We start from the raw sequence: 16,142 nt of genomic DNA, 5'->3' as shown, positions 1-16,142 counted from the left end.
GGCGGTCCGTCTGGCAGCCGATCTGCACCTGAGACACGCAGACACAGGAGTATTAGCATTTTGTGTAGAGCACCAAAGTCTGATGTCAATATCGCTAGAGGGCACAAAGTCCACAGGTCTGTGTATTTATTTTATAGTTAACTATGGAATCGTGTGTTTTTTTGTCCGTCAGTCACTCAAAATGAGTAGGGGGAAAGCCCAAACATATCGTGCTCCATTTTCGTCACCGCTAAACCCCTTATGCCTAAACTTCTTTGCCTTTTTTACTATTTTGAAAAACATATTTTAACTATTAAATTTTCTTTTTTGCAAAATAGTAAAAAAAGCCAAAGAAGTTTAGGAATAAGGGGTTTAGCGGTGAGGAAAATGGAGCCCAATTGTGCCCAGGTGCCCATTGTGACATCACTATGGCATCATCAGGTATGATAGTAAATCAGGGATCATAGTAAATGTGACATGCTGTCGCAATTAAGCCCATATATGGAGATCCCTGATGTCATCAATATTAATATATGGATATGTCAGAATCTGTTCTAAAATTCCCCAATCCCCATACATCCACCCTTCCTCTTCGATGTCTCCCTTTTGACTGATACCTGTACATTTAAACTGGCCTGACCCAAAGTTATTTGTGCAGCCGTGCCCGGCATCCGGTGAAACCTAGAGTTCTCAACAGGCCCAACAATTAAGTCCCAGCCCTACCTGGGCCCTGATCAAACCCTGAACACTCGAGACACTGCCTGCGCTGCCACCCTTAGATCTCCATATACGGAGCTGACCTGTTCTGACATTCTATATGTTGATCTGACCTCATCAAACCCGGTACACTCAAGACACGCTCCATATATGGCCAGTGTACGCGACTCTTGCCCTCATGTGTCTTACTGGTTTATTTGTATTATAAACCCCATAGGGGGATCTTAGATCGCCTCATATAAGAACTGTGTTTTATTTGTATTATAATGCCCATAGGGGGATCTTAGATCGCCTCATATAAGAACATTGTTTGAAAAACAAACAAATCATCCTGGCCGTTTCACTCATATGGATATGAAGAATCAACTGACAGAGAAAACGCTAATGTTACTGCTGCTGAATTTGTTAAATTTTCACTAGAAACAGACTGTATCAAATATTACTGACTGACGGCCGCAAACGATACAGAGACACCTCCCTGACAATATCGCAGAGACAGTTGGTTTATTTTTTAACGCACACTTCGGAAGAGTGACGTCAGGACTTCGGCGGTCTAAAAGATAGCATTTTTAAGTTGTACAAAGAAACATTGGCACGGAGCGGTTATTGTGACCGATATGGTAATGATGATGATGACAACGACGGTGATGATGATATGGAAACGTACGGTACCTGCCATCCTTGGTTGACAATCTGTGACGGCAGCGCTATGTAGGTCTTCATGCCAGGAGAGAGATAGAGCCCAGTACTGATCCACGCCTCTTGTTCTGCACATGCACGCACATGTGCGCACGCAGGCACACACACACACACACACACACACACACACACACACACACACACACACACACACACACACACACACACACACACACACACACACACACACATTGTAACCAGCGCTGTCCGGGTAAAGAAAATTACGCTTCTAAAGTGGTTTCTTTAATATTATCTTATTGGTAAAAAGGTAAATCCCCTTCCGTCTATTAGAATAGTTCTGTATTTTGAAGGCCCTAGTAAAAGATACTGGTTTTGTTCGTCTATCCTCATAATAGAAAATGCTCAATAGTGGGCTCGATAAGAACCCGGCTCGATAAGCCTGATCGATACGGTGCTCGTTATCAATAAATATTAACGAGCGGTCATCCCTATTCATTACATTCACCCATTCACAGCTCACACACAGCACACACGCACGCACGCACGCACACACACACACACACACACACACACACACACACACACACACACACACACACACACACACACACACACACAGCACACACGCACGCACACACACACACACACACACAGCACACACGCACGCACACACACACACACACACACACACACACACACACACACACACACACACAAATATAATCTATAAATGGGATTATATGTTCAACTATGTAGATAGTGCAACTTTGTTGGCATTCCTGTAGTATGCTGATGCTCCCATGTGTGTCATTCAATTAATAATCCAGTAACACTGCTGAATGTAATATGCTCCCTCGCAGTCCCACCCCCTTTCATGGTGACGTGCGGCCTGGAAGATAATTCCCCATTCATATTTCCTTTCCCATAGACGTTTCAGAAAGTATTTATTTAAACACATTTAAGCCTCGGACAAAGCCAACTCTTGTTGTGACAAATCATACAATTAGACAAATAAACACAATGTTTTGGGCTGATCAAATAATTATAAAGAAGAAAAACAGTGTTGTACCCTGCCCTTTTTTTCTTCTTTCTAATAATCACAGAAGTTCTTATGGCTCATGGAAGGAGGAAGTAGCTCATAACATGTCTACGGTGGATTTTCTTATCAAACAAACAAACACACTGCAGATAGAAAGAGGATAATTCAAGCTTTCGTACAGCTGCAATGTTGGTGAGTTTGACGTTTTGTTTAACACAATCACACCGCCGTGTGCATGGTCTATGGTAAAACCTTCAGTGTTGACGTCCAGGGGGACCTTGTGGTTGGAGACAACGGGCAGGCCACGGTGGTCCTTGATGAGGTATGGCAGCAGAACATCTGGCTCCAGACACGCCCTGTACACCTCTGGACCTAGGCTGAGCAGCAGGTGGTCCCTGGAGGTCCTCACCGGACACTCCTCACACACCTCACAGTGCATGGTGGGGAAAAGGTACTCAAATGTTTCACTTAAAGATAGAATGCCGTGATTTCTTTCCACCCTAAAACTAATGAAATACTGTCACCTCATAGACACATGACAAACTGGAAAAATACCAAAATGCTGGCACTCCCTCTTTAAGTAAAAGTATACTGTATGCAATATGGAAATACTCTCGCACTCTGTACTTCAGTGAAAGTATACGAAAGTATTGGCATCAAAATGTACTTAAAGTATCAAAAGTAAGAGTAGTCATTGTGCGGAATGTCTCTTTCCAAATGTTCTAAGCTTTTGAAAATAGCAGATCTACAAGCTCACAATGTTTCTACGCAACACATTTATCTGCCATTTTTAAATGGCAGAAATGTATAATGTGTGTATAAAAATATATATATTAAAAAAAAGATATATATATATATATATATATATATATATATTATATATATATATATATATATATATATATATATATATATATATATATATATATATATATTTTTTACTGATATGTATATATATGGCTGAAGTTGTTAATGTATGTTTGTAATACAAAAAATCTACAAAGTAACTAATGTTTTCAAATAAATATAGTGGAGTAAAAGTACAATATTTGCCTCTGAGATGTAGTGGCGTAGAAGTAAAAGTACTGGAAATTGGGAATACTAAAGTAAAGTGCAAATACCTCAAAATGTTACTTATGTACAGGACTTAAGTAAACCAATTACTTTACACCACTGCACACCTCACAGAAGAACGGACAGGAGGAAAACCAGTGAGTTGTACACTGACATACTCAACATGGAAGCAGTGATGATTTTGTCGACTAATACTATGACTAAAAGTGTCCGTCTATCTTTTTTCACTGACGAAAATTACTGTAAATGTAAACTAAATTTAAACTAATGATGACTAAAACTAAGACTAAATATACTGCATTGACAATTTTGTCAACAAATAAAAACTAGTCTAAAATGTTAGGAAGGGACTAGTGGACAAGATAACCAGTATTAAGTAATTTATACACTTGGTTACATGGTAAAAATAGCAGATCTACAAGCTCCCAACTTGTAGAGCAACGCTGTAGAGCTATTTTCAGCAAGTGTTGAAATCATTTCAACGGCATCAAGGCCCGTCAAAATAATTGTTTTGATCGGATCGCATCGCTAGCTGTCTCTCGCTAGCATCCCAGTGCAAAGTGGGACAGTGGGCGCGGACATTTTGACAACTCACACACAACAACTGGTCAAGAGTCTTGACAGCATAATGGTGTGTGTGGTGTCTTGACTAAGACACCACACACACCATTACGTCAGCGTAACACCCTGTTACAGATATTTGGCTCTTCAAAAAGGGAAAAACCTTGGCAAAGCGCGATATATTAATACATTAATATTGGCGGGTAGACTGTTTTAAAAACAAGAAACTAATAAAGAATAATTCCCAGCTCACCTGGGGCATGCCACACCTCTTCAGGACGTCTGTGAGAGTGGACAGCACCTGCATAGAGGACCATCATCATTTTCCCATTTCATTTAACCTTGAATTTATCCAGGAAGCTATCTTGCCATTAAGTTAATGGGGAGCGCTCCTCCTTCGCTCTTTGTCAGTTTGGATTATTTTTCAACACAATGAACGGACATACTGTACATGCGAGACCGGGCGATTCTTCAAAGGTTAGTGTAATTCTCCGCAGTGAACATTATATCACAACATTCAATTCTCCGAATGGACCGTATTAATCACGTAGGCCCGCGAATGACGTGCGTGTGTATGTGACGTCATTAAAATCCTGTTCCCCTCAAAAAAACAGAAACTAAATAAAAATCACTGCCTACAATTCTAATGCTACTCATAATAATAATTGTAGGCCTGGACACCAGCCCCTTGGGCTTTTTTGCCTCAGCCTAGCACCCTACCCTTCTCATATTTATATGTTCACTATGCTGTTTTTTATACTGTGCTGAATAAAAATAAATAAAAATAAAAATAAAAAAATAAAAAATAAAAAAAACCACCTGTGTGTAGGATGAGCAGTCGTAAGCCTTCATCTGTAGGAAGTGAGCACAGTCTCCGCCCAGCTTCTTAAGACCCGCCTCCTCCTGTTTGGTGAGCTCCGCCCCCTGGGTCACGTGACAGACGAAGCGACGCAGCAGGTGCCTGAAGCGGTAGCTCCGATCACCACTGCTGACATGGGAGCACAGCACACGTATTAGTACAGTTCACTATGAAGCGTTCACTAGGCTGGCTAACATGGAAGCACAGCAAACTTATTACACAGTTCACTATGAAGTGTTCACTAGGCTGGCTAACATGGAAGCACAGCAAACTTATTACACAGTTCACTATGAAGTGTTCACTAGGCTGGCTAACATGGGAGCAGAGCACACTTTTAACACTAGACTAGAGTGTCTGTGGGGTCTTTTTGACCCATTTTGAGATTTTGAAGTTGATATCTTTGCCCGTGAAGCTCTCAGAAGTTTCCCCTTCCATGCATTTTCCTAACTTTTCGATTCAAGTCAGCCATCTGTAACTTTTTCTAAACATGATTTTAGGCATACTTATACCATCTCTGCCTATTTGTTTTCGGTTTTCGGCACTAGTAGGCCATAAATGCCCAACTAGTGCGCAAGCAGAGCACGCAAGTACTTTCGACTGCTGTAAACTGTGGAATCTCAGTATCTCTGTGAAGGAACGTTTGAAATGTCAAATTATTAGGTGTAACTATTTTCTACCTACCTACTTTATGCATATAAACACCTAATATTATTAAGTATGGTTCAAGTTTCTATCTATATAAGAAATACAGTTTTATCGATGTAGATATATTCTGGATCCCTTTTTAGTTTTTTAAAGAAAAATAAATCATTGATATGTGATGAAAAAAAGGTATATAAACTGAATTAAAATATGTTATTCAGTATAATTATTATATTATTTATTCTAAATTGTCAATTGTTTTAAATGTATTTCATCTTGGAATATAGTTATATTAATACTAAATCATGATCAGAGTAATGGGTGCCTTCCACCATGTTTATGTTTCATACTAACCGTGGCTGTGAGGCCTTGTGGCAGCCTGCCTTCCACCATGTTTCATACTAACCTTTCACATTTGTTAAAAAAATACATGATCTAAAATACTTCCGTAATCTGTAGTTGGATTTGTATTTAATTGTTTAAAGCCTAATCTTGACATGAAGGTCTTTATACTTCTACCTTTCTCACTATTGGTCTTCATTGAAATCTCCTATTATCATAATTGCAGAAGTCTGAGATGATAGATACTTTACCATGTTTTCGAGAAATGTGTTTTGAAAGGTCTGTTTTAGGTGATCTGTACATAAGAATGATATATAGATCTTTATCTTTTACATGTATGCATACGTGTTCTACTTTTTCTAATATCTTGATTTCATTTTGAATTATTTTAATGGAAATATCTTCTTTTATAACAAACATAACTACCCCACCTATATCATATTCTCTGTAAGTAACCACAGTATACCGCTAATCAACTTACAAATTACATATATATGTATATCTATGACGAGCTCTCAATGATGACGGAAAACATATGGTCATGTATGTAATCTGGTCCCAGCAAAGAGCTAGTAAGAGCTAGTCATACATATGTATATGTAATTTGTAAGTTGATTAGCGGTATACTGTGGTTACTTTGCGCAAAAAAAAAGTGCCAGCCAACCCGCCACTTGATGCGTATGCAAATAAAACAGCAGATTTGTGCCTGGTTTGCTGGGACCAGATTACATAAATGACCATATTTCTTACGTCATGATTGAGAGCTAGTCATACATATATATACACACCATGTACTCTGGTCCCAGCAAATCAGGCACAATTTGCTATTTTATTTTACTGATTATGTATATAGTATATGTATGACTAGCTCTAAATGATGACGTAAGACATACGTATACATATACATATACTATATAGAGTATGTAATTTGTAAGTTGATTAGCGGTATACTGTGGTGACTTTGCGCCAAAAACCGTCCCAGCCAACCCGCCACTTGATGCGTATGCAAATAAAACAGCAGATTTGTGCCTGGTTTGCTGGGACTAGATTACATAAATGACCATATTTCTTACGTCATCATTGAGAGCTAGTCATACATATACACACCATGTACTCTGGTCCCAGCAAATCAGGCACAATTTGCTATTTTATTTTACTGATTATACGTATGACTAGCTCTAAATGATGACATAAGACATACGTATACATATACATATACTAAGAGTATGTAGTTGTAAGTTGATTAGTGGTATACTGTGGTTACTTTGCGGCAAAAACGTGCCAGCCAACCCGCCACTTGATGCGTATGCAAATAAAACAGCAGATTTGTGCCTGGTTTGCTGGGACCAGATTACATAAATGACCATATTTCTTACGTCATGATTGAGAGCTAGTCATACATATACACACCATGTACTCTGGTCCCAGCAAATCAGGCACAATTTGCTATTTTATTTTACTGATTATGTATATAGTATATGTATGACTAGCTCTAAATGATGACGTAAGACATACGTATACATATACATATACTATATAGAGTATGTAATTTGTAAGTTGATTAGCGGTATACTGTGGTGACTTTGCGCCAAAAACCGTCCCAGCCAACCCGCCACTTGATGCGTATGCAAATAAAACAGCAGATTTGTGCCTGGTTTGCTGGGACTAGATTACATAAATGACCATATTTCTTACGTCATCATTGAGAGCTAGTCATACATATACACACCATGTACTCTGGTCCCAGCAAATCAGGCACAATTTGCTATTTTATTTTACTGATTATACGTATGACTAGCTCTAAATGATGACATAAGACATACGTATACATATACATATACTAAGAGTATGTAGTTGTAAGTTGATTAGTGGTATACTGTGGTTACTTTGCGGCAAAAACGTGCCAGCCAACCCGCCACTTGGTGCGTATGCAAATAAAACAGCAGATTTGTGCCTGGTTTGCTGGGACCAGATTACATAAATGACCATATTTCTTACGTCATCATTGAGGGCTAGTCATACATACACACCATGTACTCTGGTCCCAGCAAATCAGGCACAATTTGCTATTTTATTTGACTGATTATGTATATAGTATACGTATGACTAGCTCTCAATGATGACGTAAGAAAATGGTCATTTATGTAATCTGGTCTCAGCAAACCAGGCACAAATCTGCTGTTTTATTTGCATACGCATCAAGTGGCGGGTTGGCTGGCACGGTGCACACAGACCGGGCGAAATTATTACTTGCGCGCTCTGCTTGCGCAAGTAATTATAGATTGCGCTTGTATGCCTATATACATGCATTCTATGGTTCACAAACGGTCTGACAGCAGCAGCCTGCTTCCTTCCACCATGTTTATGTTTCATACTAACCGTGGCTGTGAGGCCTTGTGGCAGCCTGCCTTCCACCATGTTTCATACTAACCTTGGCTGTGAGGCCTTGTAGCAGCCTGCTTCCAGTGTGTTCCCCTTCAGACTGACCCCCATCTTGGTCAGCAGACGATTCCCTGCACCAACACAACAATACAAAGTGTATTCCAGACACACATGGGGGCTACATATAATTCATCAACATCACACACAACAAAACAATACCCAAAACATGACATAAAAGACAAACGTAAGATCTTAAATCGAGGCCGTCTCCCCAGTGTTCACACAGCCTGGACGAGTTGCGGAGACATCAGTTCCGGGCCGGGACTCGTCCAGAGTACAGTGCCTTAAGAGAGCCTCACATGAAAATGTGTGTGCATGCCGCTACTGCTAACATTTGGTTGTATGCTTGACCTTGTTTGGTTCAATAAATAAAATCAGTTCATTTGAACTTATTTTCTGTTGCCTCTGCATTCTGCAAAATATGACACCGGGAGACCGGAAGTGAACATCGGTTGTGATTATTTAATTCACCCAAACATACATTGTGTAACCGCGATCGTCAGCGCATTAGATATGAGTCGTGAATGAAGCTTGTTTTGACCAAAAAAATAATCTGGGAAAAGAATCCGAGATAAATGTATCAACAAAAAAAAATCTGTTTACTTGCACGGCAACCGGGGCGATTCAGACGGGTGGTCAAAAACTAAAAGACGATGAAAGACACTCGAGGTGCGGAGCGCCGTTGAAAAACAAGAAATTACTCAAGTCATTATGTATCAGCTTGCATTCCATAGAGCGCCGCAGTCCCGCCCCCTTTCAGAAAAGCGAGTGGCCCAGGAAGTGGACTTCCTTGGCTTTTTCCGCGGCGTAACCGTCTTTAAATAAATTATATTAAAAGTGCCGATGGGAGAATGCATGGGGCTTCCACTTCCTGGGCCACTCGCTTTTCTGAAAGGGGGCGGGCCTGCGGCGCTCTATTCTCTTGCATTATTGTTGCGGCTTTATGTGCGGTGGGGGAGAGGAGAGCGGGCTTAGGGTCCCATTCGCCATATAGGGCTAGTCTCCCATTGGCTTAGAAGTTCTGGTGGGTCAGTGGGTTCTTTACCTGGGTACTGGGTCAGGTTCTCCTCAGGGTGGGTTTATTAGGGTACCAGGGTACTGGGTTAGGTTCTCCTCAGGGTGGCTGATGGCCCAGTGCCCGGCCTGTCAGTGGGTATTACCTGGGTACTGGGTCAGGTTCTCCTCAGGGTGGGTGTATTAGGATACCTTGGTACTGGGTGTATGAGGGTACCTGGGTACTGGGTGTATATGGGTACCTGGGTACAGGGTGTATTAGGGTACCTGGGTACTGGGTCACGTTCTCCTCAGGGTGGGTGTATTAGGGTTCCTGGGTACAGGGTGTATTAAGGTACCTGGGTACAGGGTGTATTAGGGTACCTGGGTACAGGGTGTATTGGGTACCTGGGTACTGGGTGTATTATGGTACCTGGGTACAGGGTCAGGTTATCCTCATGGTGGGTGTATTAGGGTGCCTGGGTACTGGGTCAGGTTCTCCTCAGGGTGGGTGTATTAGGGTACCTGGGTCATGTTCTCCTCAGGGTGGGTGTATTAGGGTGTATGAGGGTACCTGGGTACTGGGTGTATAAGGTACCTAGGTACAGGGTGTATTAGGGTACCTGGGTACTTGGTTTATTATGGTATCTGGGTACAGGGTCAGGTTCTCCTCAGGGTGGGTGTATTAGGGTACCTGGGTACTGGGTCAGGTTCTCCTCAGGGTGGGTGTATTAGGGTACCTGGGTACTGGGTCAGGTTCTCCTCAGGGTGGGTGTATTAGGGTACCTGGGTACTGGGTCAGGTTCTCCTCAGGGTGGGTGTATTAGGGTACCTGGGTACTGGGTCAGGTTCTCCTCAGGGTGGGTGTATTAGGGTACCTGGATACTGGGTTTATGAGGGTACCTGGGTACTGGGTGTATAGGGTACCTGGGTACAGGGTGTATTAGGGTACCTGGGTACTGGGTGTATAGGGTACCTGGGTATAGGGTGTATTAGGGTACCTGGGTACTGGGTATTAGGGTACCTGGGTACTGGGTCAGGTTCTCCTCAGGGTGGCTGTTGGCCCAGTGCCAGGCCTGTCCTCCGATCATCAGACCTCCTCCTTCTGCCACAAAGTTCTGGATCTCTTCTTTATGCTCGTCACTAGCAGTACGGTCGGAAAAGTTCTCAATTTGTTTTACTTAACTAAAAGTATCAATACTGCAATGCAGACCGTTACAAGTAAACATTCTGAATTTGAAATGTACTTAAAAGTACTATTAAAAAAGTATTGGTATCAAAATGTACTTAAAGTACAGAATGTGCCATTTCAAGTTTTCAAGTGTATACAAATATTTTGAAAATAGCAGATCTACAAGCTCACAATGCATCCCAGTACATATATCTCCAAACTGGCCCTGAAACAGCCACGGCCACAATATATTTTTAGGACACGCACCTCCACGTGTTGCACACGAACACGCTCAGGTCCTTCCGGAAGCCCGTCTTCTCACACAGCAGTCCTGATTGGCTGAGCAGAGGACGGGCAAAGTCCACGCCCGGGAGGACACCGACCGCCCCCCGCCGTCCTCCGTCCAACCAGTGCAGGGCGTTGTGCAGGAATGGAGTCAGCTCCTGTCCAGTAATGCACACAGGCAGGCACAAACGCACACGCACACACACACACACACACACACACACACACACACACACACACACACACACACACAGTACATTTATATTGAGGTCCATTATCTATTCGGCATTTGAGCCACGGACCAATTTTGATGACATTATTTTATCCTCTCAGACCAAAAAACGAATTACTATTTGTTGTCGTTGGTTTAAGATTTTGTCCACAATTCCATGCTTTATTGATGTTGGTACCATTAGGAGAGATAACAGGCCAGCCGGCCAGGTAGCGTCGTGAAGTAGCTCGGTTAAACCACCTCACCTGTCATCCCAGGTATAGCTCGTTAAAACCCACACCACCTCACCTGTCGTCCCAGGTAGCTCGTTAAAACCCACAGCATCTCACCTGTCGTCCCAGGTAGCTCGTTAAAACCCACACCATCTCACCTGTCCTCCCAGGTAGCTCGTTATAACACACACCACCTCACCTGTCGTCCCAGGTAGCTCTCGTGCGTGACCACGACAAGCCTGCCCCGCCCGTGGTAGCCGGCAGCGAGGAAGGCCCGTCCATCCGGGGTGGTTCCGATGGGGAAGGCCAGGGGTCCGTGGACCAGCGCCTCGCACGGGACGCTCTCCCCCCGGAGGTCAAATTCCTCTACGCCTCGCATGAGGACCCCCAGGTCCTCCTCAAAGTCCTTATCCACCCTGCAGTGCATGAAGGGTCGCATCGCAACACATTGTGAGCTTGTAGATCGGCTATTTTCAAATGAGTTTTAATAATTTGATAACTTCAAACAGTACATTTCTGCACAGTGAGTATATACCTGTAACCAGGACTTTTACTCAAGTACATTTTGAATATCAGACTTTTACTTGTAACACAGTATTTTTAAATTGCAGTATTGATACTTTAACTTAAATAAAAACATTTTAGTACTCCTGATATTAATAATCACGCTACATCCTTCCAGGAGGAGGGTATCTGTGTAAGTACTCATTAGGGCTGTCAGTTCACCTCTATAATCCAATTCGAATTTCATTGCTTAATTATTTGTAATTTTCGAATATATTCGAATATTTACATTGTATTTTAGCTCATATTTAGCCTATAATAATACACAGAATAACAAGGTTTTGACGATGCACGTTCTGTCCACTAGAGGGCCCCCCCTTCCAAACGACAAAGCTGTACTTTCAGAACATGTAATAATGGTTTTCGGCACAAAATAGCGTTTAAACTGTTGTTTTATTGAGCACAGTGCACTCAGCACGGTAAGATTGTTGTCTGTCTATAGTGCAAATGCATTTTACAGTGAACGTTGTATACTTCTGATACAGTATAGTCTGAGTAGTGAGTAGGCTAGTCAGGAATCATGAACTTTTTCTTTTTTCTTTTTAAACGGAATGCTGTCACGATGAACAGGCCATCATTAGTAAATAGCAATGAAGATATATAGAGATGCCTATATTTTGCGCTAAAGTAATTGTTGAATAACGCATAAATGTAGGTTTTAACGCTAGAATGGCATTGTAGTGGACTATAGTGAGAGGCGAGATTGTCTTTCCTTCATTGCGGGACTGCAGGACTAGTCTGGAGATATAGTCGTGGATGATCAGCTTCAGACAGTCAGTGTTTTGGTTCGTACCTGGAGTTTTGCATTATCTCCGCTGTGCACAGCAGCACAGGGGAACTGTCTTTAATATATCCATGGTCGTTTTCAGTTGCTTTCCATGTGCAACACAAAAGTAGCCTACCATGTGTTTGTTTTGGTAATAGCCTACTGCAGGCGCAGCCATGCTGATTCACGTAATCGCGTAGGACAAAATGAAACCAGCCGGACCAACGTTAATGGTTTAATGCACGTAGGACCCGCATTTTCAAACTGTCCACAATATGCGACAGACTCGACGGTACTAATAAAACATGCGAGTGATTCTTCTTAGTTGCAGCGCGCTGTGCGACTGCGTGTGTGCATGCGTGCAGAGGAGGGAGGAGGTGACGAGGCGCGCGTGTGACCGTGTGTGCGTGCGTGCAGATGGGAGATTTCACAGCGGTAGATTCGTTACTCAATACATTTAGTGAGCGGATAAAATAACATAAAACAAAATAAAAATATTAAATAGAATTAATAAATGATAAAAGCTCCATTCGAATGGCAATTTTAGCTTTCGAATATATATATTTTTTTTAATATTCGAATTTCTTTCATATTATGAAATTCGTTCTGACAGCCCTAGTACTCATACTGTAACAAATACTCACGCTACATCCTTCCAGGAGGAGGGTATCTGTGGGTAGACTGGCAGACACTCGGCCATGACATGATGCTCAGAGAAGTAGATGCCCGCTACACCGGTCACCTGGATGGACCACAATGGAAACAAAGTAAAGTACTGGATTAATTGCTTTAAAGGCGTAGTGAAACGGAAATGGTGGACATTTTATTTAGAAGTTTCAGACGGTTTCAAGTTGAAACACCGCTTTGAAGTTTCTGAACCAATCAGAGCGTCGCATCCCTTCCGGCGATGGGACGGTAGCTATAGGGACGGTAGCTATGCTACACGCAGTATGCATGTTGTGTGTTTGTTTACAAGTCAGATGGTCGGCCAGCTGTACCAGTTTATGTGGCTTAATTATTTCTACCCAATAATGTTTTCAGATACATATTTCAGCGCGATGATTAAGTTGTTTTTTCAAGATCTCCTCTACAGTTTTCTCCGGTGTGCCGGCACCGCCACAAGGACTTTGGTGTGCATATAGCTTCTTTGTACACAGTATGCCCATATGATGACCACGGATATGGTCTAAAAGTGTGAAAAGCGTATTTTTTCATTTCACTACGCCGTTAAGAAAAAATAATAAAGTCTTACATTGATAGTACATTTCCTTTTTTAATATCAAAGCATTGCTTTATATTGACATTTTGGCATTTTCCAAAATAATTAATTTCCAGAAAATTGTCACCCTGGAGCTGCCGTTCATACAGAACCCCAGCGGTGCAGTATATCTACTATATCTACGAGCGTCTTATAGTCTTAGCAAACGATAGAGATTGTGGAATAGTTGTTATCTATGGCTACGGCGAGGCTCCACTGACCTGGTTCCCTGGGTAGGTGAGCAGCACGTTGTCCTCAGGGTTCTGTTGTCTCCAGCTCCACGCCTGGCCAGCGATCAGCAGCCCTCCTCCTGCCTTCACGAACTGCACCAGAGCACCGGTGTCCTCCGGACCCACGCAGTACGCGTCTGTCACGTACACGGCCACGCCCGCATCCAGAGCCTCGCCGAAACGCTCTACCACGCTGGGCCGGAAGCTGGAGCTGCTCAGAGGAGAGGGCGGTGTGCCATGTTAAAACCCCCTTTAATAGACCTAGGACTATAGATTCTACAAAATGGCTTCTAAATCATGACCCTCATGTTTCTATGTCAGTGTTGCTCAAACAATCCCTAAAACAATATTTGTATTTGGCCGCCGACCCCCATCAAAACAATCGCTCTGAAAGAATATACAGTATATTAAAAAATAACAGATCTACAAGCTCATATGTCTGCTATTTTCCAATAGCTAAAGTGTAACATAATGCTTAAAACACCAAAAGGGGTTCCCGTCCTGAATGGGTTAAAGTCTTTGGGTTCGACGACATAGTCTCAGAGTGCCAATAATGTGAATATAGTTCATTAATTCTACCCAGTGGTGTGATTTTTATAAATGACATCACGCGCACACGTGCACACACGTGCGCACACACATACGTGTGCGCATGCACGCAGAACAGCTGGGTTTATAGTGTATGAGAGTTTTAGACACACAGAGACAAAAGTAGACTTAAAATAATCAGACAACGTCTTTACTGCGCTGCAGTAGCAAGACTAATACGTTTGCTTTGGACGAATATGTTCTTCAATGGAGGAGGAGGCATCGTTGTTTTGTGCAGAACACCACAGGAGCAGTAGTCGCACTGTGACACGTTGTGAGCTTGTAGATCTGCTATTTTCAGCTATTTTCAGCAAGTGTTAAATCAGCCACTACGACGGCATCAAGGCCCACCAAAGTACATTTTAGTCGACTAAATCAACTGTAGATTTAGTCTACTAACATCTCATGCTATTTAGTCGACTAAAACACTAAAACATTCCAGGTGACTATAAACTGTGACCGTAAATTAAAACTATTCAAGAGGGGCTGTGACTAAAACTAAAATCAAAATGTGCTGTCCAAATCAACACTGATTCCACCTCTGCCATGAGGTACAGTATTAGCCTACCTGCTCAGGTTGTGGGCCACAGCCTTGGCCGTGCGGTGGACCCCCACGGCCAGGCTGTCGCTTCCGTCGCCCCGCAGCCAGCCCACGGCGTTCTGCACCAGGAGGGGTAGGGCGCCCAGGTAGCTCTCGTGGCCCAGCGCCACGATGCGTCCGCGGCCGTACGCCGAGGCGGCCATGAGCGCGGCGCCCCCACTGGTCATGGCCAGAGGGAACGCCTGGTCCCCGGTCAGCACCAGCTTGCTGCATGCACGGGAACATAACTTACAATTATAGGCAGGCATTTATCAGACGCTCTTAATACAGAGCGACTTAGTAAGCAAGAATAACACATGGTACAGTAATACATCACATACATAGAAATAGTCATCTAGGATCAAGAAGCAAGCTAAGAAACTAACATCCGTCTAACAGTAGAATATCTGTACAATTGCTGTCGGGAGGAAACCTCCTAACTCCATTTTTGAGGTTTTAGATTTGTATTGCTAACATGCTATTGAACACACTTTATGTCTGTGTGTTGTTTCGAAAATATTGAACCAAGTAGTAAAAAGTGCTTTGGACAAAACCACTTAACTCCATTGTACCCTCAAACTGTCTGCTAAAGCAACAAACTCCACCACCTCTCCCCCTCTCATGGAAGTAATTGACAATATACTGTAGAAAGTCAAAACACCAACTGTGATGAGGCAGTATTGCTTTGTTTTCAAAATATAAGGTTTTCTTAATTTCCTTCCTGAAAAATGAACATTTTGTAGTTAGGTGGTTTCTTCCCAACAGCAGAGATATACTATACACTATAGTGCTATCTGCTATGTATACATAAAATGCTATCTAAGTTACATAAGTTCAGCCTTTGCATATACGCCTGTAAGGTCGATGATTCATTCTGCGGTGATTCATTTAGCATATCACCACACGATGCGAGACATGCAGCCAGCGTGGAAGTCAACGTCAGTCTCC

At 42.5% G+C, this 16,142-nt stretch overlaps 1 protein-coding gene across 2 annotated transcripts in view; it reads right to left on the bottom strand.

Moving 5' to 3' along the window:
• LOC308333501 (TRPM8 channel-associated factor homolog) overlaps positions 1–16,142 on the bottom strand; it is a 36,106-nt gene that overhangs the window by 7,501 nt on the left and 12,463 nt on the right. Inside the window, exons 3-14 of one of the 2 annotated variants that reach the window (XM_080789955.1) lie at positions 15,183–15,422; positions 14,018–14,237; positions 13,183–13,280; positions 11,408–11,624; positions 10,747–10,922; positions 10,333–10,451; positions 8,305–8,386; positions 4,850–5,018; positions 4,284–4,331; positions 2,648–2,822; positions 1,369–1,463; positions 1–28 (exon numbers count right to left, since the gene is read on the bottom strand). The exon at positions 1–28 is cut by the window's left edge and continues 71 nt beyond it. In XM_080789955.1, the coding sequence (XP_080646081.1) occupies positions 1–28; positions 1,369–1,463; positions 2,648–2,822; positions 4,284–4,331; positions 4,850–5,018; positions 8,305–8,386; positions 10,333–10,451; positions 10,747–10,922; positions 11,408–11,624; positions 13,183–13,280; positions 14,018–14,237; positions 15,183–15,422 (1,667 nt within the window). The remainder of the gene's footprint in view (positions 29–1,368; positions 1,464–2,647; positions 2,823–4,283; positions 4,332–4,849; positions 5,019–8,304; positions 8,387–10,332; positions 10,452–10,746; positions 10,923–11,407; positions 11,625–13,182; positions 13,281–14,017; positions 14,238–15,182; positions 15,423–16,142) is intronic. The other variant, XM_080789956.1, reaches the window with a different exon arrangement.

The sequence above is a fragment of the Protomyctophum bolini genome, assembly GCF_963924005.1.
Source record: "Protomyctophum bolini genome assembly, chromosome: 18".
NCBI lineage: Eukaryota > Metazoa > Chordata > Actinopteri > Myctophiformes > Myctophidae > Protomyctophum > Protomyctophum bolini.
The sequence above is the reverse complement of the archived record's forward strand: the minus strand, read 5'-3'. Positions and strand labels throughout refer to the sequence as shown.